This window comes from Mesocricetus auratus, unplaced genomic scaffold (assembly GCF_017639785.1).
Source record: "Mesocricetus auratus isolate SY011 unplaced genomic scaffold, BCM_Maur_2.0 Super-Scaffold_100007, whole genome shotgun sequence".
NCBI lineage: Eukaryota > Metazoa > Chordata > Mammalia > Rodentia > Cricetidae > Mesocricetus > Mesocricetus auratus.
In genome coordinates, this window is record NW_024429191.1 from 77741989 (window position 1) to 77769755 (window position 27767).

At 48.9% G+C, this 27767-nt stretch overlaps 2 protein-coding genes and 1 long non-coding RNA gene across 3 annotated transcripts; 1 reads left to right on the forward strand and 2 right to left on the reverse strand.

Annotated features, from left to right (window-relative positions):
* Positions 1-2051: 2051 nt before the first annotated feature.
* Positions 2052-5756, reverse strand: Krt36 (keratin 36). Its single transcript, XM_005087364.3, has 7 exons — positions 5178-5756; positions 4462-4544; positions 4070-4226; positions 3433-3594; positions 3209-3334; positions 2814-3034; positions 2052-2461 (listed from the first exon to the last, which is right to left on the reverse strand). Exons 1-7 carry the CDS (start codon positions 5634-5636, stop codon positions 2266-2268), a joined length of 1404 nt encoding a protein of 467 aa, XP_005087421.1. The 5' UTR covers positions 5637-5756; the 3' UTR covers positions 2052-2265.
* An 11841-nt stretch (positions 5757-17597) lies between these two features.
* Positions 17598-21808, reverse strand: Krt13 (keratin 13). The gene is made up of 8 exons (XM_005087365.4): positions 21261-21808; positions 20220-20302; positions 19897-20053; positions 19553-19714; positions 19314-19439; positions 19000-19220; positions 18254-18279; positions 17598-17932 (listed from the first exon to the last, which is right to left on the reverse strand). Exons 1-8 carry the CDS (start codon positions 21729-21731, stop codon positions 17856-17858), a joined length of 1323 nt encoding a protein of 440 aa, XP_005087422.1. The 5' UTR covers positions 21732-21808; the 3' UTR covers positions 17598-17855.
* LOC121141505 lies at positions 20047-23029 on the forward strand. The gene is made up of 2 exons (XR_005878439.1): positions 20047-20394; positions 22713-23029. It is a non-coding gene; the product is annotated as an uncharacterized LOC121141505 (long non-coding RNA).
* The last annotated feature ends 4738 nt before the right edge of the window (positions 23030-27767 follow it).

A 27767-nucleotide genomic window follows, 5' to 3' on the forward strand; every position in this document is an offset into this window, starting at 1 on the left:
ACCTTGAAAGTAAGTGTCCTGTATCATCTCATCTCTCTCAATGGAATAGGTGTCTAAAGAACCAAGGAGTCCTAGGACTTCCGATTGTTGTGTGGTGTTCCAGTTTGCTCATCAATGGCTCCAGTTAAGGCTTCATGGGTGAAGTGGAGCATAGGGGGACTTCCTTCATAATGCAAGCTCGCTGAAGGATTTAGTAAGAACAGAATCAATGACACATAAACAAACCAAATGCTCACACACTCATACAGAATAGTTTGAGTGTAGCCCAAAGACTGTTTTTGTTCAGGCCAACTCTGGTAAGCAACACGTTTTGAGTGCTGGCACACTTTCTCCCATCAGGACTCCCAGAAGCCCCAGCTCACAGATGGACTGTTGGGACAAAAGGAGTCCCTGGGCATGTCTGGGCACCCGCTGTAGAGCAACAGAGCAGCCCCAGCCAAGGCCCTTCCATTCTACCTGTGAACATCTTCTCCTAGGACCCACCTGGAGTGCCTCTGCTGAACCTCTGGATTCCTCCTGTTTCGCTTAGTCAACAAATATATGGTAGCGTTGGCAGCACTGTCTTGGCCTCAAGTAAGAGCCCAGAGGCATCGGCAGAAGAGCTGGGTGATGGCCAGGACTCAGCCCCTCACTGCTGTGTAGTCTGGTGTATGTCACTCCCAGTTCTGGGTCTGTGTTCTGAACTGATGAATGAGTCAAAAGGCAGAGAGGCCAGCAGAGGACTTCTCATAGACCCCACTTCTGTGATGAGTAGGGTGTCCAGATCCCAGCCCAATTAAGCTCCATGCACAGGTCAGCACAGCTCAGCTGGGAGAACCACACACCCTGACTTCACATAGCAGTCCCCTGCCCTGCACTGTCTCCGCCACCCTATACTTCTTGTGACCACAATATGGGAGTCTGTGCTGCTTGTTATGACAAAAGCCAGTGAACAGAAATGGGAATTGAATCTATGTTGTACTTTATTAGGAGAGATGGTGGAAAAAGTAGTGGATTTACACCACTCAAAAAAAAAATTCTGAGCCGAGCGGTGGTGGCGCATGCCTTTAATCCTAGCACTCAGGAGGCAGAGGCAGGCGGATCTCTGTGAGTTCGAGGCCGGGCTGGACCAATAGCCTCCAAAACAATACAGAGAAACCCTGTCTCGTAAAAAAAAATCTGTCTCTCATCTCATCTCCTGCCAGCAACTTCATAAGGCATGGGGCTGGGAGAGAGAATAAAAGCTGTGGATCCCCCTGGAGCTCAGGCTCACCTCTCTAGTCAGGCCGTCAGATGCGTTCCTGAGACTTGTGATGTCGGTGCCTGCATCAACTCGGTACTCCTTCGTTCTGTGGATGTCTGTGCTCGGGGCCTTCCTGCAGTTCTAAGTCTAGTGAGCATCTGCCACCAACAACCTTGTGCTCCTCCCAGGACATCTGAGCTGTGGGTGGGGGTTATTAGTACAGGGCATACATGCTAAGCTCCTAACGTCTATGTATGCACACTCCTTTACAATATGCAGTGCAAATGTGTCTTTATAATACAGAATGTAAAGGTGCCCCTATCTGTCCCTCTAGGGTCCTCTATCACTCCCATATTCCCCAGTTAGGAACATGGATTTGCCCGACAATCAGTCTTCACCTTCCAGTTAACCCCAACACCCCTCCATGGTGTAGTTGGCTCAAGCTGGGCTATCTGAGACTGGTTGGCACTGGGAATCATCTCTATTGAGCTGATCCACGCAGGAAAGCCGGGAGATGGGAGCTAGTCAAGGGTTAGAAGGTAGGAAGGAATGAGAGATGACCACTAATCCCATCAGGACTGTTAAAGAAGATTGGAGTCTTTGCATTTTCTCTGGCTATCTTGGGGTAGTTGCCTACAAGCAAAGCCAATCTGGGAACAATGACCAGCACCCTCCAAGACTGAGGTGGGGGATCAGTGTCTGTTGACCAGAATTTGAAGCATCTCCAATATTAAATATTTTTGATCACTCAACGACTTTACAGCATCCCATGCCCAAACACCCCTGCACACTAAAACCACGGGAGAATCAACAGTCAGCCAGGATCAGGTTTGCTATGCCAAGAGAACATTTTATTGGGTATGTTTCCAGGGGAACCTGGTTTTGCATGGCGTAAAAAGCACAGTTAAGACCAGAAACAACAGATGAATTTTAGTAGAAAAACCTGCTAAGCAAGGAAGGCCCTAGGGAAGTGAAAAATCATTTAGCTGCCAAGAGCCACAAGGTGTCCTCCTTCCTGTGGCCTAGGCCTCACTGGTAGCTGGTCACAGTGCACGGGGCACCACGTGCTCCCTGGCAGAGACAACTCTTCCATCTCTGATCTCCTCGGTGATAGTACGAATCTGGGTGCTGACTTGGGAAGCTGGGGTGCAGGGTCCAGCCGGGGTGCAGGGTGTAGAGGGGATGTAAGGAACTCTTACAGCAGGCTTGCACTCCGTGGAACAAGGGTGGGCAGGAAGCCTGAAGAAATAAAATCGCAATGTTATGCTCTTAGCATTAGAGCGTTAGACAGATTTAAGGGATCATACCGGACAGTGGTAACGACAATGAATGACATCAGAACATCTCAGTGACTCTGAAACTCCAAGGAAGGAGCTGGGCCTGCAGGACAGAAGACCAGGAACGTCCACCAAAAAGATGGTCAAAGGTGGACTTGTGCCTTGGCTTAGCTTGTCCCCTTCAAAGCCCTGGACCAGAAGGAATCTTCAGTGGCTTTAGCTCAGTTACCTTCATCTTTATGAGAACCACACAGCTCTGAAAGTGTGTCAAGCCCTTCTCTTAGCCCAGCTCTAGGAGCCCTAGGATCACTCACTTGCAGTCCTCGCCCTCCAGCAAATGACGGTAGGTGGCAATCTCTGTCTCTAGCCGGGCCTTGACATCCAACAACACTTGATACTCGTGGTTCTGCCGCTCCAGATCACAGCGAATCTCAGTCAACTGGGACTCCACATTGGTGATCAGACACTGCATCTGACCCAGCTGGGACCCATAGCGGGCCTCTGTCTCAGCTAGGGTAGATTCCAGAGAATTCCGCTACAGTGGGGAAGAACAGTTATTGAGGAGAAAGCATTCCACCCTAAATACCCACTGTCCTAGTATCCACGCACAGCAGTGATTAGGCCTTGTGATGGCATGATGGCCAGCACATTGGTAAGAAAGAGAGCCTTCAATGAACCGTGGCCAGTCCGCTGGTCAGAGACTACCCACCATGCTGTGCTGGGCCTGCAGCTCGATCTCCAGGGCGTTGACTGTGCGCCTCAGCTCGATGATCTCCGTCTGGCAGGACTGCAGCTGCTCTGAGCTGGACAGCACCTGCTGGTTCAGCTCCTCGGTCTTCGAAGGAGAGAATGAAGAACAGGATGAGACCTGGTGTCTCCCCTTCACACGGTGACCCGACCCCACAGCCCACAGTCCTCGATTGCCAGCCCCACCTGAGTGTTGAACCAGGCCTCCACGTCTCTGCGGTTATTCTCCACCAGGGTCTCATACTGGCATCTCATGTTATCCAGTATCTTGTTGAGATCCACGGGAGGGGCAGCATCTACCTCCACGTTCAGTCTGTCTCCAAGCTGGGAACGGAGTGCATTGACTTCCTGCCATGACAAAGCAAGATGGCATAAGGCTGTGAAAAATTTGCTGGCTTGGTAGGGTTGGTGACCCGGGTTCAATTCTCCTTCCTCCCTTAAGTACCGTGAGACAGGAGAGCTGGCCTCTTTGAACATGGATCTCCTCGTTGGTCTATCTATGCCTAACCCCTCCTGAGGATTTGAAGGATGACACACCAAGCAAATAGAATTATTATCAGACACCATAATCCAAATGGAGCTGTAGTGCCATGGGTGAGAGTGCAGTCTCTATGTGACTGTGGGCAAATGACATCATATCTTTATGACCATCCTCTCAGCCATAAAGTGGAGCTTACAGTGGTATCTAACTCTTGGGGTTACAGTAAGGATTAAATAAAACATAAGGTGCTTCATGAGTTTCCTGTCATACAGTAAGCCCAGGGGCCAGCAGGGATTCTTCAGCTGCATGGGAACCTTGGGGGTCAAGTAGCATCAGCCTCACCTCCTCATGGTTCCTCTTGAGACACAGCAGCTCCTCCTTCAGGGACTCCACCTGTGCCTCCAGATCGGCCTTACACAGGGTCAGCTCGTCCAAGATCCGGCGCAAGCCATTAATGTCGGCTTCTACCAGCTGCCGGAGGGACAGCTCCGTCTCGTACCTGTGCACACAGAACCCTGCTAAGTCTGCAGCAAGGGAAGCCCTGGGCCAAACTGCCATGGCTAACTTGGAGTCAGAAACACAGTGGTGCTTTCCCTTGTCCCGGGAGGGATCCAGGGCCTCCGCCATGTCTTTCTGTTTACAGCTGTATCTGGCTTTACTCCCACCTCATCAGTTCCCAAAAGCTGGGGACAGAATCTGACGCAGGGCAAAGATCCCCTGGTTGGGCCACTCACTTGGTGCGGAAGTCGTCAGCAGCCAGCTTGGCATTATCAATTTGTAAGATAAGCCTGGCATTCTCGGATTTGGTCAGCAGGATCTGAAAAACAAATGGTTTTCCATGAACTGGAGAAAGCCCAGCAATGTGAGGACAGTGGGGTTGGGAACCCCTAATAGATGCCTGGAAATACAGGCAACATCTTCTAATATCCAGACATAGAAGGAGAACAGGCCCCACGAGGGACACCACATCACTGTCCCATTGGTCCTGACTTCCGTAGCCTCCAGGGCGGTGCAATAGGATACACCAGCGTGAGGTTCTCATATATCAGAACTGGGTTCTGATTCTGGATCCCACATTCAAGTTGTATAACCTTGGGAAAGTTGCTGAGCCTCTCAACATTCAACCTCCTTATCTGTTAGATGGGCATATCAACACCCCTATCTCCATCCTGGATGAAGAACAAATAAGGTGTCAGGTACAGTACTAGGCCAAGTGGGGGCTAACATCATGGTCCTTCCCTCCCTAAGCTAAGACAATGAGAGAAGAAGAAGAAGAAGAGCTGGTATGCAGACCAGCAGAGAAGTCTGGGTCTCCAGGGACCCAAGTTCCAGAGAGCAGAGCTCTCTCTTTCCAGAAGGGTACCCTGTGAGCTTCAGAGAGTAGCTGAGTCTTGGAATGGGAGGCTTCTAGGAGCTGCCTGGCCAGCTGAAAGAGGATCTGGCCCATTACCTTCTGCTGCAAGTCCTCGGCGGTCTTAAAGTAGGACTGGTAGTCCGGGCAGATGTATGGCACCTGACACTCGTACCATTCTCGGATGCGGCACTCCAGCTGTGCATTGTCCTGCTCCAGCTGCCGCACCTTCTCCAGGTAGTTGGCCAGGCGGTCATTCAGGACCTGCATGGTCGCCTTCTCGTTGCCATTGAAGGAGCCCTCACAGAACCATCCCCCACTCCCTGCAAAGCCAGAAGAGTGGCACCCAGAGGACAGGTAGGAGCCAGGCAAGCAGCCCCCAAGGCCAGAGAAGCCTGTCCTGAAGGAGGGCATGGACCCCACGGTGCCAACCAAACTGGGGGCCCTGTAGGAGCCCATGGAGTGGGTGGAAGACATCCGAGAGAAGCTGCCTCCGGTGCCACAGAGGCCCTTGGCAGACCCAGTGGAGAAGGTCGGAGTGCAGATCTGGGTGGCCATGATGCTGGCGAAGGAGGTTGCAGCTTAGGCAGGAGCTCAGGTTGTGGACTCTCCAGGCTTCCCTACAGTGCTTATATACACTCTCCATGGGGTGTTGGTGCGTTCCAGGCCTTTAGCTCTTGGGAAAGCCCTTTCCAATCCCAGAAAGCCTATCTCATTAGAATGTCATTTTTGCTATCCATCAGAATGTCTTTCCTTGTAAAAGGAGAAAAAAAATGCTCAATTGGGTTTGCTAAGTCAGGACTCTCAACCATCGTCATTTCCTAGCAAGCTAAATTTTATTACCTCTTCAAAGAGTCCTTGCCCCAGATCTCATAAACTGGGAGTGGCCTTGCATGTGACATTTGGTTTCTGTCCTCCCTACTGTCTTCCACCGAGGAACCCAATCTGTCCATCTATCACCATACTCCCACAGCTGTTCATCTATTCCCGAGGCCACCAGAGCAATGAAAAGGGAGTAAAGGATACATAATGGAACATTATCCAGCCATAAAGAAAATTAAAAGCATGGAATTTGCAGGAAAATACATGGAACTGGAAAGTATTGTGTTGAGTGAGGGAACTCAGGTTGAGAAAGACAAGCCCTACATGTTCTCTGTTATATATGAACCCACAATTCTAGTTTTTACATATGTGTAGGAGAGTGTGTAGAGGCTGGACATCTAGAAAGGAACTCATAAAAAAGACTTTAAGGGGGAGATGAAGGAGGTAATAGGACATGCGATGTGAATATGGGAAGGGAGAGTGGGCTAGAAAGGTTAAGTGAGGATGGAGAGCAGAGAGATGGGGGAAGGGCAAGCAAAGCTAATGCACACCTACTTATATAGATACATTCCATAAGGACGCTGATGCCTTGTGATAATGCACACATACTTATATAGATACACTCCATAAGGATGCTGATGCCTTGTGATAATGCACACCTGCTTATATAGATACACTCCATAAGGACGCTGATGCCTTGTGATAATGCACACATACTTATATAGATACATTCCATAAGGACGCTGATGCCTTGTGATAATGCACACCTACTTATATAGATACATTCCATAAGGACGCTGATGCCTTGTGATAATGCACACCTACTTATATAGATACAGTCCATAAGGACGCTGATGCCTTGTGAGCTAATTTTAAAACTAAAATAGGGTCAGAATGTTTAAAATCAAAAACACCAATGACAGCTTATGCTGGAGAGGATGTGGAGAAAGGGGAACACTCATCCATTGCTGGTGGGAGTGCAAACTTGTACGGCCACTTTGAAAATCAATATGGAGATTCCTTAGGAAAATGAGAATCAGTCTACCACATGACCCAGCAATTCCACTCTTAGGCATATATCCAAAAGATGCCCATTCATACAACAAGGATGTCTGTTCCACTATGTTCATAGCAGCATTGTTTGTAATAGCTAGATCCTGGAAGCAACCTAGATGCCCCTCAACTGAAGAGTGGATAGAGAAAATGTGGTACATTTACACAATGGAGTACTACTCAGTGGGAAAAAACCAATGGAATCTTGAAATTTGCAGGCAAAAGGACAGCACTACAAGAAACCATCCTGAGTGAGGTAACCCAGTCACAAAAAGACAAACATGGTATGTACTCACTCATATATGGATTTTAGACATGGATCAGGGGAGTGTTAGCCGACATTCCCAGAGCCAGTGAGTCTGGGAAATAGGGAGTTTCCCAAGAGATATGCATTATACCCCAGAGAAGTGGAAAGAGGCAAGATCTCCTGAGCAGATTGGGAACATGGCAGGGAAGAGTCAGGAAAAAGTGAGGGGGATAAGAGGAGGGTAGAAGAAGACATGGGGGAGCAGGAAGGTTGAGTCGGGGTAAGAATAGAGGAGAGCAGGATGAGAGATACCATAATAGTAGGAGTCATTATAGCTTTGAGGAGAGTGCTGACACTAGTAAGATTTCCAGAGATCTTCAAGGATAACACCAACTGGAAAACTAAGTAATAGCAGAGAGACTACATTAATAGCCACTACCTGATGATAAGGTTGATGATACCTTATATGACATCCTAGAACCTTTATCCAGTGACTGATAGAAGCAGAGACAGATACAGCTAAACACTGAACTGACCTGCAGGAACCCAGTGACAGAGATAGAGGAGTGATGACCAAAGAGGTCAAGACCGTGCTGGTGAAACCCACAAAGACAGCTGCCTGGATAAGGGGGAGCTCTTGAACCCCAGACTAATGGCTGAGAGGCCAACAGGGGACTGATCCAGACTCCATGAATGCAGTGTAAGTGAGGAGGCCTCAGAAATCTCTGGGGCCTTGAGTAGTAGATTAGTGTTCACCATGGCATACAAATGAACTTTGGGAGCCCACTCCACATGAAGGGATGCTCTCTCAGCCTGGACACATGGAGAAGGGCCTATGTCCTGCCCTGGATGAAATGACAGACTCTGGAGATTCCCCCCCCCAAGGAGGGCCTTACCCTCCCTGGGGAATGATGTGGGAATTGGGCCGGGGGCCGGGGGGAATGGGGGTGGGGATGGTGGAGGGAGAAGGGGAGAGCTGGAATTGACATTTGAAGCATGCATGTTTCTAACTTAAAATTTAAAAATACAAAAAAAAATAAAAATAAAATAGGGGCCAGCAAGACGACTCAGTGGGCTTGTGAAGAATGTACCTGGCAACCTCACCTTGATCCCTGGATCCCAAAGTAGAAAGAAAGACCTGATTTTCTGAATGATGTCCTCTCTCTCTCTCTCTCCTCTTTCTCTCTCTCTCTCTCTCTCTCACACACACACACACACACTGTAGCATGCCTATGTCTGCACTCTCACACACATGCACACATACAATAATAATAATTTTTAAAATAAAATGTGGGTTTTTTTCTTTTTCTCTTTTTTTGTTTTTTTTTTAAAGACAGGGTTTTTCTGTGTAGCTTTTGCAAACTGGGCTGGCCTCAAACTCATAGAGATTTGACTGCCTCTTCCTCCCAAGTGCTGGGACTAAGGGCATGCTCCACCACCTGGTCTTAAAAATAAAATGTTTAAAAGAGACAGTGTGTAGGCCAGTGAGATGGCTTAGTGAGTAAAAGCACTCGCAACCAAGCCTAAAGACCTAAGTTAATCCCCATACCCACACGGTAGAAGGAAAGAACCAACTACAACAAGTTTCCCTTTAATCCTCACACATGCACCAGGTTTGCAGACACCTGTGCGAACACATACACACACAATTTTAAAAATGTAAGTTTTAGATTTTAATTTAATATAATTAAAAGGGAACTAGATGTGGTGGTGTGCCTGCAGTGTTCATGATTTTAACTCTTCCAACTGCTCCTCATAACAACCATGGATCATGCCCAGCAACCCTCAGTCATTGTTTAAACACTCACTCACAGTAATTCGGGCCACTGGCAATACTCAGATCTGAAACCATGGCTCTTAGACTCCAATTCAGGATACCTAGACTTAGGGACAAGAGACCAATGTTGAAATACTGGCTCTGTCAATCATTCACCCTGTGACACCGAGCATGTCACCTCTCTGGAATCCTTAGTGGCCTGGTGGGAACAGTAGAGATCACTGTGCTGTTCTACATACCTCACACAGGTACAAGGAGGATCCAAAGACAGCTGCAAATGCTCTTTGCAAGCCCCTACATACTTTAGAAGTTCTGGTTAGTCAAAAAAGACGGTCTTGGTAATGATGTATGGTAAAGACAGCAAAGGTTCATGGGTATAAGCACTCTGCTGGAATTGCTGAGGCCTCTGTGCCCCACTCCAGGCACAGCATAGTGACAGTGGGGGAAGGAGATACCCAATAATTAATCCTTCAGACAGTTCATGAGCTAGTCATCATGTACTCTGCCTGTATGGAGACATGAGCAGGGCTGGAAGACCATTTCCTTTGTAGTCTTCATCTTCCCTGAACATTTAGATCTTCCTGGCCACTGACCACATCCCAGCGATGACCAAAGGCAGAGAAGGAACAAAAAGAACAAAACCAAATAACTACCAGATGCCTAAGCAAATCAAGAGAGGAGAGGAAATCATGGACCAAAGATAAACTCAGTTCTTACACCTCAAACCCTTGACTTTCCCAAGCATAGGAGATGACCCTGTTTGCTCTTCCTCCATAGAGTCATTTTGCAAAGCTGGCGTTTATAGAAGCATTTATGTGCTTCTGAAGTTGTAGTTCTCAACCTCTTAAAAACACTTTATAAGCTTCTCTCTGAGATTACTCAAGGAGGTGATTGGCTGTGATGAACACACCCGGCTCAGTAGACACCTCCTGCTGGGAGCAACTCCATGTAGCTCTTGCTGATCTAGAAAAAGCAAGGGTATATATATATATCAGTCTCTGCACCCACAGCTCTAGCTGCCCCATCAACAACTACCTCATGGCTGCTTAGCTCCAAGCTTCCTGCAAGATCTAAGACTACTCTGTTATGAAGTTCCAACAGTGTAGACACTGTGGGTTGAGTCATCCTGAGTTGTTCAGGGCTACCATGTACACTGTACAGTTTCTGTGATATTTCTCACCTGTACCACCCAATGCCATTCTCTCCTATGTCCCCCTATCTGTCACCCCTCCTGTCATGCCACCTGCCCTGGGTTTCTGGGTGGGAGGGGACTCACCCTAACTCCCTGCTCCCTTTACACAGGGGGCCAGATGGGAGGCCACAATGGTACAACGGGCTTTCCCAGGCTCACTGGGCCTGCTCATTCTTTCATTTATTCATCACTCCATAAATATTCATTGGGAACCCACATTGCACCAAGCTTGCTCTAGATGTTGAAGAGAGACGGTGAAAAAGATGAAGTTTCTGCATCCACAGAATGGGTACCCCTTCTTGACCTAGTTACGATGACCAAGATTGCCTTGAGACATTTCCTGTGTTCCCTGGGAAGGGGAGGGCAATGATATCACCCCCATCTGACAACATCTGAGCTATCAGCACAGAAACTGGGTCATCAGACTTCCCCTAGCCCCACCCCCCATTCTGTCTTCTAGGACAGCCATGGCAGAGTCTGCTGTCTCTGCAGGCCGCCCAGGCAAACCCTTAACACACATAAACCAAATTTGCCTTGTTAACCACAGAGTGATTGTCATGCAAAATAGGCAAGACAAAGGCCTTCTCAAACTCTCTCCACAGAGTTTCTAACATCAATCAAAGCAGGAGACCTGGACTCAAGGCCTAGCTCTACAACAATTCTCTGAGTGAGCCCCTTGCACCCTGAGAACAGAGGCATCCTGCGGTTAGCTGCCCACACACATTCCGTGGAGACTAAGAGTTGGTGGGACACGGCTGTGGTTTATCCTCTATCCCCCAAAGCCCCTGTCCCTATCACTCATCTACAAAATAAACAGGAGTTTCAGAGGTTCAAGCATGACATGACTGAGGCTTCTTTTCTTTAAAACACCCAGGTATTTCAGAGAATCCCTTTGACTTCAGCATCACATGCCACAAGAAAATGATAAGAGCCTTCCTCCCTACCTTCTGTTCCATGGGCAGTAGCAGCATAGACCCACCTCTCCAGGCTGTTCCTGAGAAGGGATCCTTCGGTGGTCAATGTCACTGAACACCAAGCAGACATCCCAGCATGGCCAGGTTAAAACGGCATCTACGGTCAAATGAGCTGGAGACCTCGCAGTACAGAAAAAACTTAAGAGAACAAAGAGATCTAAGCTGCTCACTGCCTTTGAACACAGGTTGAGAATCACTGCTCTAGAAGTTCTTTCAAGTCCAGGCACCAATTTCAGTATTCCGAGAGCACTCTCTGTCCCCCATGGCTCAGCTTTGGGGACAGAAATAAGAGGGAAAACGCTGCTGGGGACAGAAAATATCCCTTTTCTCAAACTGATCTCGGAAAGCCATCCACCTCAAGATCAATAGCCAGGTAAATGTCTTTGTTGAAAAGGAGTCACTACCTCAAATAAGCTTCTCTCCGAAAGCTTAAGTTCTGCCTAGACCAATACTTAAGGTATCAAGCCTGAGCGTCCTACCCAGCTCTGAGCAGTCATTCCCATCCCAAGAACACACGGATGGCTTGTTGTGATGTGTCCAAGGAAGAAATGAGCTCTCCCAGCAGGGATTTTTTTTTTTGCTTCTCCAGGCTTTGATCAGAATATGTGGGCCACCACACCACCATGGAACCCCAAAGGTAGCAGAGAAATCAGATCAGACAGTAGCCAATGGGACAGTCAGGCCACCTACTAATGGACATCAATGAGAATAAGGTCACTCAAGATGGCCAGTGGCTGCCCCTCTTCAAGCAGCCTGCTGGCCCAGGTTTTATTTTTCCAGTTTTCTCGTATCACTTGCTTTCACTTGAGGTTTACACACAGGTCCTAGAAAGTCACCTACCATAGAAGACACCTGAAAATCAGTTCCTTGTCCTAACATCTTCAGACCCCACCTACGACCCCGCCTACAGCTAATCCTCATCTCCTCCACACAACTGTTCTTCACTTATAACACAGAATTTGCTCAAGCGTGAAGCGCCTGGGATTTCTGGTCCCTCCACCTGAGAAGCCTGGTTACTCTATATTCTGCTTTAAACAACCATTGCTGTAGCTCCTGCCAGAGGTGCCGCCAGCTGATGTCATATTCTAGTACTGACATGCAGGGACTGGAACACAAAGTGGAAGAAAGCATGGTGGGAAGGAAAAGTGCTGACAATGGAGACTTCTCTGACCATTCGTTTAACTTTTCAAAACGACCCGAGAAATGTCTCACTGGGTTTCGGTGGTGGCAGACCCAGGGACATTCATAGATCTAGGAAGGACAGGGTTACCACATTCAGCAAGCAAAATCACATTCAACATTTTGGGGCATGGTTATACTAAAATGTTATTGACTATGTGCAAAGCCAATCTGGCTGAGCACCCTGGGTTCTGCATGGAGGTCTTCAGGGGGATCATTGCACTTTTTAAGACCCTGCTCTCCTCCCTGTCACTATGAAATTAGCTAATACTGGGGACAGGTCAATCAGACTTCCCTTGGGAAACCATGACCTTTGAGTTATCCTATGTCCTGTCTCAGTGACGGCTCTGTGTGCCTTCCCAGGATCCATGAGCAGGACACAGAGGTTTGGGGGCTAAGCTGTCATCCCTCTGATCTTAACCACTTCAGTGACATTCTGCTCCGACCCCAGCTTCCTTCCAGTAGGTGACTCAGCCGAGCAGGACTCTCAAATCTCTGTCTTCTCTATTTCCAATCTCTCAGATGCCTCACTGTCGCCAGGCTTCACTGGACTCAGGACAAACTAGGTGACCAAGGAGGTCACTCACCCATTCCCTCATTGGCCTTAAACAGTGGCTCCCTATTCAAAGCTCTAGGGCCTCAACTCTCCAAAACCCTGATATTCTCTTAAAACTCTCCCTTGGTCTAGCTTACCCTCACTAGGTCTTGAAATTCCCACTTTACCAAGCCCAGAATGCTCCAGAATATCTACCCCAAAAAAGTACAAAAAAAATCTCCCCCAAGAGTAACTTTGGTTATTGCCCCAGACTTTGAAAGTCTGCTCAGAATGAGCCGGCCATGTGTCTTGCCACAGTGAGTGTCCAGGAAGCCACTGGACCCAGCAGAAAGCCATACCTCTCCAGTCCTCTTGTGGCCATGCTCTGCCTTCATGTTTCAGGGCCCAGAGCCCTCTCCCAGAGGGCCAGCTCTTTCAGCACGACCATGTTGGTCAGCAGCTCCCATCTGAAGAACATGGCCTTCTGCTCAGAGCTCCTAAGTCCTTCCTCCCCTCACTCAGCTTTTACAGTCTGAGAATTCCACAGCACTGCCTTTCTCCCCAGTGTGCTTAGAGAACCTGTGGTTTGTGGGAGATGCACTGTCAGGCATACTGGGACAGGGACATCAATGTCTGCGTCCCCTCCATTCAAGTATCACTTAACTGAACCACAAAGCAAAACCTCCCCCAAACACCCCCATCTGATTGGCTCAGCCATCAGCATTTACAGATGCTGTGCAGTCCACATAACCACACGCCTCTTGCTAACAGCAGGATCTCTGGGGCCAGGCCCGGGGCCCCAGGCTATCATTAACTACCCTACACACCATGGGTTTTACTTTTAAGTCTCTCTGAGATGCTCGGATGAAAGCAGTCACATGGCTGTTATGACCGATCATGAAAGTTGTTTGGAGAATAAGTGCCAGACACCAGCCAACTTTACCAAAAGCCCATCCCCAACAGATGCCTGAACAAGTCTCTGCAGTCACCCATCCATCTGTCCCCTCCCAGACTCCATGAGGGGACACAGTGTGGCCATATCTCCCAGAACCCCAGGAATGTAGCTCAGGTACCCTACTCTACCCCCAACAGTCCCAAGCATACCATCCAAAAGAACATAGGCTCTCTAAGATACATGGACCCAAAAGCAGGAAATAAAAAAAAAAGATTCCCAGTAGGGACATGGGGTATTTTGGGACAATGTATCATCAGGCCTTATTGACTACAATCTTGGCATCCCTTCGCTGTCTTATTGCAGGCTTCCCTAGGGTGGGACAGTAGGATTCCCTTCCAGGAAGGCTAGGGAAGTCTCAAACTCCTGTTTGGATGGTCAATACTGCCACCCAAAATAGATGACCCAAGTATCAAAGGAACCTCAGACATGGAACTCTGCTCAGTTTCACCTTGTTCCCCTGGTGCCTGGCTGCCATACCAAAATCTGGGGACAGAGAAGGCCTTCTTCTGGGACCAAATCTAAGGCTCCGCCCCTCTACCTTGGGTCCCAACAGGTGGCCAGAGGCCCCAGTCTGCTTTCTGGCATGAGTCTGCCCTCTGCAGGTCCCAGGCAGGACAAACAGCCCCATCAGATGGGCAGACATGTACTGGTCCATTCACTAAGGGCAGAACCTTGAGGATGGAGAGGTATCTTTCGCTCAAGGTGAGAAGCCAGGAGCCTCTTAAGAATTGTAGCGTTGAACCAGCATAGTACATCACCTGTCACATGTCAGGCTTTCCCACCAATCCACAAGCCCCACTCGGGAACCTTACCTAGAACTGAGGCTCCTGGACATCACAGGAGTGTACCCTGGTTGACTCTTTTTGTTACCTGAGCACAGGGGTCTGGGAGTCTTGTCCCTCTCCCACATTTCTGAGAGTGAACAGATGACCCTCAACCAAGTACCAACCAGCACCTCAGTAAGCCTTTTGGAATGTGGATCCCATCCTTTGAACTAGGTCTATCACTGAGAAGGTCTGAACTGGTCTTCCTGTGTGTAGAATGGGTCCGACAGTGGCAGCTCTTGGGATGATCAAAGATGAAGTGACCCGGAACTGGGGAGCTGGGTAGAGTATGCAGTGTACAGTGTGTTGGCCTTTTCAGTCTGATTGTAATCTAGGGTCTCCTGCCTTAGCACACAGTCATTCATGGTGTGACACAGATGTGAGTCAGGAGCCCCTGGGTCACTGCTGTTTGCTCATTACCGAAGCTCTGGAAAGCAGCCACGGAACCTGGTGTGGCCTGAGCACCTGGGACAACCCCCTAGGGAGGGGCAGTGTTGACCCAGCAGGTCTTTTATCCCTCAAGTGTCACCCCACATGGGTGACTAAAGTGACAGATGGAGTCCTAGGCAGAAAGACAGGATCCCCACCCCACCCCTCCCTCCTCCCAGACCAGAGAGCTGGGTCAGCCTTATTCCCAGCCCAGAAAGGTTGCTGGGTGGCCTTGCAGAAACACCTGCTCCTGGCCTGCCCTGCCTAGCTTCCCCGAGACACCTCATGGGACTGCAGAAGTCTTTAGTTGAGGCTTCTCATAGTCCTCTCTGAGATCTTAGCAAAAGGCCCCCAAATAGAGTGCTCTGCACACTTAGAGGTCCAGCTCCTGTCTCTGAATGACTCCCCTCATATTCTACGGGACACGTCAATGCCAAGTCAGGGAATGAATCTTTGGCCTCAGGAACAAGAACCAGCCAGGACTGCTCAGCTTTGAGAGCTTCCATCCCTGACTGGGGTGGGGACCCTATTTCTTCCTGCCCCTGGTAGAGTGTGCTTACTGCTTCTTTCATTTACCATGGACCCTCAAGTCCTCCATCTAGTACATTCTTTCAGCACCTAGGTATGAGGATGTGGGTGGCTCTGAAACTCTTTCTACCTCAAAGGGAGTCACAGAACCAGGAAGGTCAAGACCAGAATGCTGTTTGGTGCACACTGACTTACTGAGTCCTCAATTTTAATAACCCACAGAGCATGTAGCAATTAGCAGGAGAAGAAGAACTCATAGTGTTTCTGTTTATCTGAGAACTCCTTAAAAGACAGAAGCCGTATTTTTTTTCTTTCTCCAGAATCAATTCAGTGTTGAGAATACAATAGAACTCAACAGGTAACTACAGCCTAAAGAAATTAATCAAAAATCAAAAAGCACTGGGAGTTCAGGCATGGCCTGTTTTTCTGTAATACCTTAGCTCCTTTCAGATCTGGACATTGAACTTGACCTGAGCCCCACCTCCTTCTATAGTGGAGAACAGAGTGGGTTCTGGCATGAGTGGAGAACAGATAATGTCTCTGCTTTAGCTAGCCCAGGCATGCCTGAGTGACCTCTGGGTGCCTAAGCCCCTGCATGTAGCCTGCAAGTGGGAAGAGTCTATGTTACACTGGGGTGGGGTGGGAAACTTCAGAGGAGAGACGGGAAAGGGAGGGAAAGACCAGAGAAAGGGGACAGGTGGCAAGGGTGCCAGAGACCCTCCAACCCTATAGCCAAAAATTCTGTGACAAAACCCAAATGTCACCTGGAAGGCAGATCCCCAGTTCATGAACTCTTCTCTTCTCCCAACAAGCACCAGCTAACCCCCTGACCCAAGATGAAAAGACACAGCCCTACCCTTAGAGCCATACTGTCAAAGTGAGAACAGATGGGTACAATCCTGAGAGCACTCAGAAGCCTGCCACACCCTCCATCAGCCATGGAGAAGGGGCATCCATCTCAATGTGCACTGGAAGAAAAACCTTGTAGTCTTGGATAAAACAAAGATGTGCTCTGGAGAGGAAGATGAAGAGGGTCAGACTGAGGTCTCCTGTAGAACAATGGCCCTCCTGGTGCCCAGCCACATGGTGGCTTCATCAAGAGCATCTCTAGATAATGGGACCTGAGGTACAGTGGGGAGACTCTTGTAGGGCTGGAAGGAGGTGAGGTCAGACCATCTTACCTGAGCCTACAAAGGAGCCTGGCCTTTATTTGGTGGCCATGGACATCTCCAGAGTCATCTCTAAGCTATAAGACTTTAAATTTCAGTCCATCAACCCTGCTTGAGTGAGGGGCAGGGTCAAACTGGAGCCAGGGAGGCCAGGGAGGGTGATGTAGTAACATGTCCTGAAAATTAGAACCAGGGAGGCTATGGGAGCTAAAGGACTTATAGAAGAGGAGAAGATGCTGTCCTGGATCTCCAGGTCCCTGAGAGTGGAACAGGGAGGAAGCAATCTATGAGTGTGGCCCTGTAAATCTGTAGAGTTTAGGAAGGGATGAATCTGAGGCTGGAAAGGCAGACGTAGGGGTCATCAGACATGTAGTAATTAGGCCACAGACACATCCAGGATGGCCCAAGGGGAGTGTAAAGAGCAGACAGAAAACATTTGTGAGGTCAATTTTTGTAGGATTAGCACAGCCAGAGGAGGCTATGACTTTGGACCAAGACTCCAGAGAAGCAGGAAAGAGCAGGGAGACCAGAGAGTGGGTAGCCAGAGACCAGGGCAAGCTGAGGTGCTGAGTGAGTCGTGGGCTAGTCCCCAGGTGATTTAGAGTTGTAAGGTCTTGAGGTGTGCAGAGGAACATAGAGAGGAGGATATCTCAGGCCAAACCAGAGTTGCCAGCCTGGAAGGCAGCCAGTTAGAGCTGGGATACCTGTTCTGGGTCTCCATTTTCCCAATCAGTGTCTAAATTATTTGCTCAGCCCACCTGTACCCACCTAACCCATAACCCAAATCAGGCCTTGGTAGAGGCCACCTTCAGAAACCAGGCCAGAAACAAAATGATTTGCAGAAAATCAGGAACCTTTATTGAATTATCCATTCTTTTTAGTAGAGATATTGAGAAACCAAAGAGTAGGGACAGAAGGGTAAGGAAGAGAAGGCCTCCAGTCAGGAGAGAAGGGGGCAGGCCCGCCCTCAGAGGTTGTCAGAGATGTGGAGACAATGGGACTGGCTTCACATTCCGCAGTCCTCTCATCCTACAGGCGCAGTCAACTCTCCTCCTGCAGCTGCTGAAGGCCAGGGAAGGGACTTCGGACTCAGTTAATACTTGCGGAAGTCCAGGCGGCCGGAAGTGGAGGGGGAGGAGGAGGCATTGGAGGTAGAAGTAGAGCCATTTCCTGAGATAGAGAGAAGACAAGATGCTCAGGCTGGAGAAACCCCACCCCAGGCTGAGCCAACACCCCCAGGAAGGCTCACAAGCTCCTAAGTAGCCAAGAGGTATGTAGGTGGGGATTCTATTATTGTCCCTAAGGGTGGCTTTCTCCGAGACAACCCCATGGCTCTGCAGAGACATTTATATCAATGAGCCAATAATCAAGTAACGGTTTCCGCCCAGTTCCCTCCATCCTTGTACTTGGGAGCCAGCACTGCCTCCCTCCCAGCCCACCTCCACCCAAGCTCAGCAGCTCAAACCACTTCCCACTGAGCTTCCTCCTCACCTCCAGAGTTGTTGAAGCCAGTCATCCTGGAAGGGAGGGGAAAACAGCCATGAGTAGAAGGCAACTGAAGACAGGCATTTCCTGGTCCCCTGATGTAGGGACTCCATCACCTTCCGGAGCCTTGACTTAGAATCTTTCCCAACATTGTCTCCAGCCCAGGAAACTTCTTTCCCCCAAGGTATCCTGCCTGTCAACCTGTCTTGCCAATTTGTCTGTCTGAAACCCCTCAAAAGGAGATACTATTGGTCCCAAGATCTAGGATGTCTACTTCACTCTGCTCTCTGACCCCCAGCTTTCTCCTAAACCCACAAGGATGGCTTGGTCTCTGCAAATAGCATGAAAGCAGTTAAAACCACCATCCTCTCTCTCCTTGGTGCAGGGACAGAGCCAAGCAGGCACTCTGTCATGGAGCTATGTGGTCATCCCAAACCACTGTCTTAACAGCTTTGTCTGGCTGGACCACATCCCAGCTAACAAAATGCTCCTTCCACATCCCTTTTCTATCCACAAACGGGCTGGAACCGTGTTGTACAAAGGTACTAACCCTGACAGCCTGCTGCAGAGCAGTTCCTCAGTCTAACTGGAGACATGAGGAGGGGCTCTGACCCCAGTTCTTTTGCCAGACTATTTAAGCTCAGAGAGAAGCTGTCACCTCTCCAGCAAGAGGAAGCAGATCTCCAAGACCCGGCCTGCTCTGCCAGCTGCCGTTCCTGTGGCCACTCAGACAACAGGTGCCAGGGACCTACTTGGAATCCTGGCCCTCAAGCAGGCTGCGGTAGGTGGCGATCTCCTGCTCCAGCCGTGTTTTGATGTCCAGCAGCATCTTGTATTCCTGGTTCTGGCACTCCATCTCGCTGCGGAGCTCGCTCAGCTGGGCCTCAATGCTGCTGATGAGTTCCTGGATTTGTTGCAGCTGCAGGGCGTAGCGACACTCTGTCTCTGCCAAGGTGCTTTCCAGGCCAGCTTTCTGATGGGACAACAAGGAGGAAGTTATGGGGAGCCAGTACAGAGCGAGACCTAGTAGGGGGGGGGGTCACAGGGCATGAGCAGCAGAGGGTACCATGCTCAGCTGGGACTGCAGCTCGATCTCCAGGCCCTGGAGTGTGCGCCTGAGCTCTGTGATCTCTGTCTTGCTGGTCTGGATCATGGCAGCGTTGGACGATACTTCCTTGTTCAGCTCTGCACTCTGAATGCCAAGCAGAGAGAAGGGGGCGGTGGGACTTAGCAAGGAGTCCTGACCAAAACCAGTGTCCCACCCATCCAGCACCACCCAGCTATGTGGGTTAGGAACACCAGTACCTTGGTCTGGAACCATTCCTCTGCATCCCTCCGATTCTTCTCTGCCAGGGCTTCATACTGCTCCCTCATCTCAGCCAGCACACGGGTCAGATCAATGCCAGGGGTGGCGTCCATCTCCACATTGACCTGGCCTACTACCTGGTTGCTGAACTCCTTCATCTCCTGTGGGGTAGGGAAGGAAGATGTGAGAGGTTCCCCCTTCTCCTTATCCCTGAGTGACAGCAGAATGTTCTGGAAGAGTCTTCAGGACCCCACAGCAGATGGCAATGTCAGCCTGCAGCAGAGGGCTCCCCTTGCTCACCAGAGGTGACTCAGCCCATAGCAGGTCTGTCATCCCCTCTCACCTCCTCATGGTTCTTCTTCAGGTAGGCCAGCTCCTCATTCAAGGTCTCGATCTGCATCTCCAGGTCAGTCTTAGAGAGGGTCAACTCGTCCAGCACCCTACGTAGGCCGTTGATGTCAGCCTCCACACTCTGGCGCAGGGTCAGCTCATTCTCATACCTGAAATATTTTAAAGAATTAAAGCAAAACATAAATAATATTAGATACACTGAGTTCCTCTACTACCCCAAGGCCTTTGCTCCTGGATGTCCCAGTTCCCTCCATCAGATGGGTGCTCCTCTAACGTAAGAGTCTGCTGGGAAAGACATGAGGGAAATAGACTCACTTGAGCCGGAAGTCATCTGCAGCCAGCCTGGCATTGTCGATCTCCAGGATGACCCGGTTGTTGTCAGTAGTGGCTTCCAGGATCTACAAAACACAGATGGACACTCTGGAGCTGTGCTTAGAGAGCAAAATTGGACGTCTTGACTATGCTTGAGGGAGACAAAGCACGCTGTGAGGTGAGAGGCAAGGCCAGCACCCTCTTAGCACCCTCGTTTCTCTTGAGCATTCCCCATCAGGTCAGGGTGGGAGAGGCCAAGGGTGGACATTTCAGAGGAAACACCCACTCAGGGCATCTCCCAGTAGACATATCTCAGGGCTGTTCCTTGTATAGGCTGCTGTCTCGAGAGCCTTCCCCCTTAAAGACAAAAGGGGTTCAGTGTGACCCAGATATATTCTGGCCATGTCCCGGGAGCTGACTTCTCAGATAAGCAAGGAGGAAACACATGCAATTGAATCTCTTGCCCAAACATTTCCAGTCTAAGCATTATACCCTGTCCTGCATAACTAGGGCTTGATCCAGGCTAGTAGATTTCTGCTCTAACAAGTTGGTGTCGCGGTGTGACAGACAGGCATCACTGAGCGATTCTAGGCTCTAAGCCAGCCTGAGCCTCTACCTCTTTACACCCCCCTGAGTCATCATCTACTGAGAATAAGTTTATACGGTTCTTCCAAAATATACAGTGAATGAAGATGTCTTTTCTCTGATGGTTTTTAGCCATTCAGAGTGACTTCTTAAAATGTCACCTTTCCAAATAACTCTGCAGGTTAGGTTATAGCAACTGAGTCACAAGTAACAGTTCAGGAAGCCATAAAAATTAGCAGGATTAATGACACCAATAAACATGAAGTATGGGAGAGAAAGCGTTTGGGCCACCACATAAGAAAACTTCAGTAGTAGAAAGTCTTGGCAGTGCAAAGTTAGACTGTTCCCCCTGCAAGTGTATGAATTCCATCCACGAGTGGTGCTCTGCAACACTGCACGTCCTAGCTCTTGACGCTCTGCCCTGCACTGAGAAAGCCTTCTCAGCATCAGAGGCCTCACCTTCACCTGGAGCTCCTCTATGGTCTTGTAGTAAGCACTGTAGTCCCGCTCTGGACTAGCTGGGCTCTGCTTCAGGTGCCAGTCACGAATCTTCACCTCCAGATCAGCATTGGCTGCCTCCAGAGCGCGCACCTTTTCCAGGTAGGAGGCCAGGCGGTCGTTGAGGTTCTGCATGGTGATCTTCTCATTGCCAGACAGGAGGCCACCATCGCCACCTCCAAAGTCACCAAAGCCACCTCCAAAGCCCCCACCAAAGCCGCCACCATAGCTACCTCCAAAGCCACCCCCAAAACCACTACCAGCCCCTCCACCAAAGCCACAGCTCATGCCACCTCCGTAGCCTCCAGCTGACCCTCCAGTGGCAAACCGAGAAGAGCAGGTAGAGATTTTACGGCCTCCTCCAAGCTGGCAAGAACCGGCCCCAAAACCACCTCCATAGCTAGTGGAGGAACTCTGAAAGCGGCAGCTCATGGCGGGAGCAAGAGTAAGAGCAGGAGCAGTCAGGAGCAGAACTTGACCAAGGCCAAGGAGGACTGTGGCTCTTCCCTGCTGTGCATGCCTTTTATACACCCTCCACAGGGGTGGGACATCCTCTCTCCTCCCTTCCCCACCCTCTGACCTGATGCCAACTGCACCTTATTTCCCACAAGCCCAGTTACCTCTACTCTCCAGGGTGGGTTGTGTCTTTGGGGGTGGCTTTTTTTCCTTTTAATCCTTAACAAAAGAGATGATTCAGAGGGAGCAGTGTTCTGCTTGAGACTATCCTTTTGACAACCAAATTCTACTTCACCTTTCCAGTTGAGAACCTCCATCCCAGCCCTGCCCAGTGTTAGAATGGGGACTGAACTGCAATGGTCCGCCAGAGAGCCTCCTCAGGGGAACGCCAGGCTGCTAAGTGGCCCTATACTAGGTGGAATAGCCATAACCCTCACTACGCTTCTTTCTGCTTCTAAAACATCTATCTGGAATGTTCTAGAAACCCCTTAGCACTTCATCTATGCCAATGCTCCCAGCACTTCTGATGACAAGCTTTGTTGATCTTAGAGAATTAAGCACACTGAATACATTTAGCCTGAGAAAGAAATGGTTCCAGGGACTGGAGAGTTGGCTCCATGGCTAAGAATACTTGCTGTTTGGGGCGAGGACCTGAGTTCAGTTCCCAATACCCATATGAGAGCTCACAACTGTCTGTAACTCTAGTTCTAGGGTATCTCACTCCCTCTTCTGGGTTCTATAGGCACCAGGAACACTCATGACTGCAATGAAACACTCATGCCCATGAAATAAAAACAAATATAGAAAGGAAGGAAGAAAGGAAGGAAGGAAGGAAGGAAGGGTTCTAAAAGGCAACACTAAGAAGAGACCCCACAGTTGAGGAAACTGAAGCACAGGAAGCGGAAGTAACCCCACTAGTATGCTTTACACTCAGTTTCTTTTTTTTTAATTTTTCAGTTGCATTTCTTTACTCTGTGCACTGGGGACATGTGCTGTAACACTCTGTGGAGGCCAGAGGACAACTGTTGGGAGTCGGCTCTCCTTCTGTGTGTCCTAGGAATGAAACTCTGGCCTGCTGAGCATCTCACCAGCCCTGCACTCAGTTTCTTCCCTCTTAGCAGCAGCCCAGGAGGTGGCTTCTGTATTATCCCCCACTTTATACACAGAGAACTGAATCTTACGGTAGAATCAGAACTAAACCCCAAGGCTAATTCTACCTGTCCCCAGACTCATTTTACCTCTATTTTTCATACAGTAAAGTTTATAAATCCTAAGTGTCTAATTGCTTTGTCACCCATGCATGCTCCCACTATCCAGAACCTTCCAGCACTCAGTAAACTCATGATACCTTTCCTGAGCATCGACTTGTAGCTTGTGCCCCTAATAAGATCATTCTTCCAGCTTCTGTCATTAGAAATGAGTCCTTAGGTTCTCCACGAGAGGCAACTCGGCTTGACAGAAGACATTTAACAATGTCTAGAGTTGTTTGGGTTGTCACAATTAAATGATGCTCCTGATGTACAAAGGGTAGACATAGGGGATGTCGCTAAACATCTTGTGATGATCAGAAAATTCTCCACAGCAATGGTTTACCATACCCCAAAGGTTTACAGGGTTGAGTTTCAAAAGCCCTGGGTCAGTCCAACACGTGAAGCTAATATTCTACTATTCTGACTGTCTTAGGGCACCTTCCAAATCTCCAAAGGTTGTGGAGTCCCTAAGCAGGGCCATCTCTCGTGATTTCTGCTTCAGTTTGTAAGCATTTGACTGAGAGATGCATAGGAGGTTGTGTCTCAGGGCTTAGGATCAGGATCTCTTCTGAAGACAGAGTGTAGCTAAGAAGCACTGGGACCCCCAAAGACACTGTCAGAGGGGGCCTTGCTAGTCCAGCTGGAAGAAAAGGTCTTGAGGGGTCCCTCTCAGAACCTGAGATAGGAAAGAAGTTTCCAAGGTTGAGAAGGAAGGATCCCAGCCTAGGCCCCCCAGTTTCCTCACACCAATGGGCCACAGTTACCGTGGATGGATGGGTCTCAGGAGCAGGGTTCTGAGCCACAGGAGTGTGAGGGCTTAGTGATATCAGATGGGGGCTGAGGCTAGGTGGCACAGATGTGAGATCATCCCAGAACTCTCTGTGCTGATTCAGCAAGACTAGGAAAGAGAGTGCTGAGTGGGGACATTGCCACCTTTGTGTTCAGAGGTAAGAAAGTGGACCCGTGGTCACCCAGAAGTTAGGTGGTCCTGCCAGAGCAAGACCCAGGGTATGCTGGGGTGTTTAAACACCATGATGAGTCCAGAATTGGGGCTAACCTCTGACCTTGCCCAGCCCTCCCATCTCAAACTGCTGGCTCAGCTCTCTCACTGGAAAGGCATGATTCAGCCCAAAGCAAGAACCCTGGCTCTCTCGGTGAAGGATCAAAACTAACAAAAAGGTGATTAATGGAACCTGCCTGGCCTGAGGTGATGATGCCCCAATCCTCCTGGGGTTGACAAGCAGGTTGGGGCCAACGCCTCTAAAAGTAACAATGTCACAGATCCTCCAAAGCCTTGGCAGAGCAAACATGGATGGCCATGCCATGCCTCCCCTCACAGGGTCAGGGCACAGCCTCTCCCTCCCAGAGGGACTCATGGTGTCTTGTTATAAGAATGCCCTCCACGTTCACACGATGACCCCCAGTGCCTATGGGCACAGACCAGGCCCTTCTGGGGGAAGCTGAGCCGAGACTCATCTGGGGGCCCAGAATCCCATCTCAGCACCCATGAAAAGTTGTGCTACTTTGTCTGACAGTTTTCTCCTGGGCTCTTTGACAAAATACCATGAAATTCTATCCTGTCTCCTGTTATGTTTCAAGAGTAGGAGAAAGAAAACCACATTCATTCATTACCAAGCTTAACATTAACACATTGTCATTTAGCCTCATGTTAGGAGAGGGTAATTGTTTGTTATTTTATTTCTTTACTTTTGAGAGTCTTAGTATGTAGCCAAGGGCCTTGAACTTCTAACTGTGTTGTGCCGACCCCGAGTAGAGTCACACATACAAAACAAGCTCACTACCCACTGAGCTACATCCCCAGCCCATTTTTCAGATGAAGCAGGTGAGGTTTGAGAAAGCAAATCACTTGCCCAATGACACCTTGAAGCCAAATTTTGAATCTAGCTTCTGGTTTTGTCTATGTATACCTCGTGTGGGGTGCTCAGGTGTCAGGGTAGTTCATTCCATGAGAGTGTGATTTATAGTGAAATATGAATATTTAGAGTTTTGTCTTGAGCTTCTGGCACATAATTAAAATCCTTAATCTTTGAGCACTGGGGACACTGGGGACATCTTTTGTCCTCATACGTGGTCCTCATCGTGAGGCACAGTCTCCAATCTCTCAGCTTTTTCTGATAACAGGAGCATCTTGGTAGACGGTTCTAGGTGGACTCATGGATGGGGCTGGTCACCTGAATGACTTTCAGCCTTACCTGCCCAGCCCCCATCCTCCCGAAGGGGAAGCAGCTAGAGACTGTGTTTGTTAATCATGCCTTCGTGATGAAATCTCTACTCAAATGCTAAAGAATGCAGTTCAGACAGCTCCCAGCCGATGAACGAGATCATCTATATGCCAGAAGAGTGATGTACACCAACTTGAGGAGGACAATAATTCCTGTACTGGGGGCCCAGATAAACCCTGTCTATGTGTTTCTTCACATGACTGCTCCTTGGGTGCCTTTAGCAATAATCACAATGTTTTCCTGGATTTTGTGAGCTACTCTACCAAAGAAGGGAGCCTTGGGACTCCATGACTTGTAACCATGTGAGAAAAAAGTTGCGATTAACCTGGGGATGTGCTTCCTATAATTGTCATATGAAATAGGGTTTATTCAGTCTTGTGGGCCTGATCCCTAGCCTTTGGGATCTGTGCTAACTCTGGGGCTGAAGAGGTGGTTCAGCCATCAAAGGGTGGGTTCACAGATCTTGGGGTCTGTGTTAACCCCAGTTAATGCCAGAAATCAACTGACTTTTGTAATTTCCAGAGGGCATCACAGAAATGCTTCCTGGGAGCTCTTTTCTATCTTTCCAGCATTTCTCTGAAGAGACAGACAAGTCTGTCTGTCTGTCTGTCTCTCTGTCTCTGTCTCTCTGTGTGTGTGTCTCTCTGTGTCTCTCTCTTCTCTCTCTCTCTCCCCTCTCTCATTTTTCTTTTTCCACTCCCTTTCCTTCCCTCAATAAAGCTTCTTTCCCATGTGAAAAAGAAAAAGAAATGCTTGTTGGGGAAAAACTCCACACAGCAGGCCACATCCACACTCTGAGTTCCTGAGATGAGAAGGAAGGGGGAAGTGAGCCTCGTGGGCATGTGAGGACCTGAAGCACTGAACAAGTCTGAAGGACTTGCGAAGAGTGCTGCGCCAAACAGGTATCCCTGAGAAAGGGGAACTGGCCTCTAGGCCTCAACAACTCTGTGGAGGGGTCAGCTTCTCAGGACAGCCCCCTCCCGGCAGCCTTAGGACACCTTGGGAGGTGGGTCAGCCACTCTCGACTGTATTCTGTGTGTGTCAAAGGATAATAAAAGCACTCACTACACACTATGCTGAGGAAACTAATGTGCTTACTATTGCCAAATGACTGTGAAGAATACTTTAATCAAGTGATTTACAGGTAGTAAGGATGAGCAGAGGACTCCGCAGGTAAAAGCACTTGCTGCCCAAGGCTAGGACCTGATTTTGGATACCAGGACTCAGGTGAGAGACAGACACATAATGTAAGTGTGTATTATCAGCCCTCCTACTGGGAAATGGGAAGTGGAAACTAAAGACTCCCAGGAAGGTCATGGGCGAGCTGGACTGGCAACAGCAGCAGTAACCAAACGGCCCTGTGTTAAACAAGTGGATGGTGAAGGCCAGCATCCAAACTGTCCTCCGACCTCCACACAGCACCTCCATTCACACACACACACACACACACACACACACACACACACACACACACACATCCCTAATAAGATGCATGACCTTATTTCAGAACCACTCTGCTATATATACCGTACTCTTATATTCCGCTGGGGAACTGAGGCACAGAGAGGTTAATTGCATTGCCAAAATTCAAAATCTCGGTAGTCAGCTAGAATGTAGCTCAGCTGGTACCGTGCTCGCCTAGCGTGCATGAAGACCAGGATATAATGCCCAGCACTGTATAAACCAGGCATGGCGGTGCATGCCTGTAATCTCAGCACTCGGGAAGTGACGACAAAAGAATTCACACTTCAAAATTATCCTTGGCTACTCAGTAAACTTGAGACCAGCCTGAAATCTGTAAGAACCTGTTTCAATAAAAACAATCTTCATCCAGGGTCTGCATCTTTACTGCCTGTAAACTACTTGAAATCTTTAAGGTATTCTTCGCAATCAATTGGCAATAATAAGCACATTATTTTCCTGGATTCTGTGAGACTGGTAAGGGGGCAGTTGTGGAAGCTCACAATTTGTAACCAAGAGGGGCAGAAGTTGTGGGTGGCCTGGACACTCTGCTTAGAGTTGTTATCTGAATCAGGGTTCCTTCTTGTAGGACTGAGTCCTAACCTGTGAGGTCTTTTCTAACAATGGTTGCATCAGAATCCAACTTGTGTCAGATTTCAATAGATATCACAGGTTTCTTGCCATGTAGTCTCACAAGAGGAGAGGGTTGTTGTTCATTGTTTAATTATTTTACTTTTCAGACAGAGTGTTTACATAGCTCAGGATGCCCTCAAAATCATTATGTAGCCCTGGATGATCTAAAATATAATATAGTCAAGGATGACCTTGAGCTTCTGATTCTCCTACCTCCATATCCCAAGTGCTAGGATTACAAGTGTAATCGCACCAAATTTATTCTGTCCTGGGGATCAAATCCAGGGCTTCATGCATGCTAGACAAGATCACTACCCACTGAGCTACATCCCCAGCCCAGAATATTTTGTTGTTGTTGTTGTTGTTTTATTTTATGTTTTTAAGACCTGTCTTTTTAGATGAAGCAGGTGAATTTCAGACAAGCA

Excerpts from the sequence above, each read along its gene's own strand:
- Krt13 (XM_005087365.4), bottom strand. The coding sequence starts at position 21,731 with ATGAGCTGCCGCTTTCAGAGTTCCTCCACTAGCTATGGAGGTGGTTTT. Across the intron at positions 20,303-21,260 it reads TAGAGGAGCTCCAGGTGAAG|ATCCTGGAAGCCACTACTGA; the intron begins GTGAGGCCTCTG and ends TGTGTTTTGTAG. Across the intron at positions 20,054-20,219 it reads GCAGATGACTTCCGGCTCAA|GTATGAGAATGAGCTGACCC; the intron begins GTGAGTCTATTT and ends AAAATATTTCAG.
- Krt36 (XM_005087364.3), bottom strand. The coding sequence starts at position 5,636 with ATGGCCACCCAGATCTGCACTCCGACCTTCTCCACTGGGTCTGCCAAG. Across the intron at positions 4,545-5,177 it reads CCGAGGACTTGCAGCAGAAG|ATCCTGCTGACCAAATCCGA; the intron begins GTAATGGGCCAG and ends TTTGTTTTTCAG. Across the intron at positions 3,035-3,208 it reads TGCAGGCCCAGCACAGCATG|CGGAATTCTCTGGAATCTAC; the intron begins GTGGGTAGTCTC and ends TCCCCACTGTAG.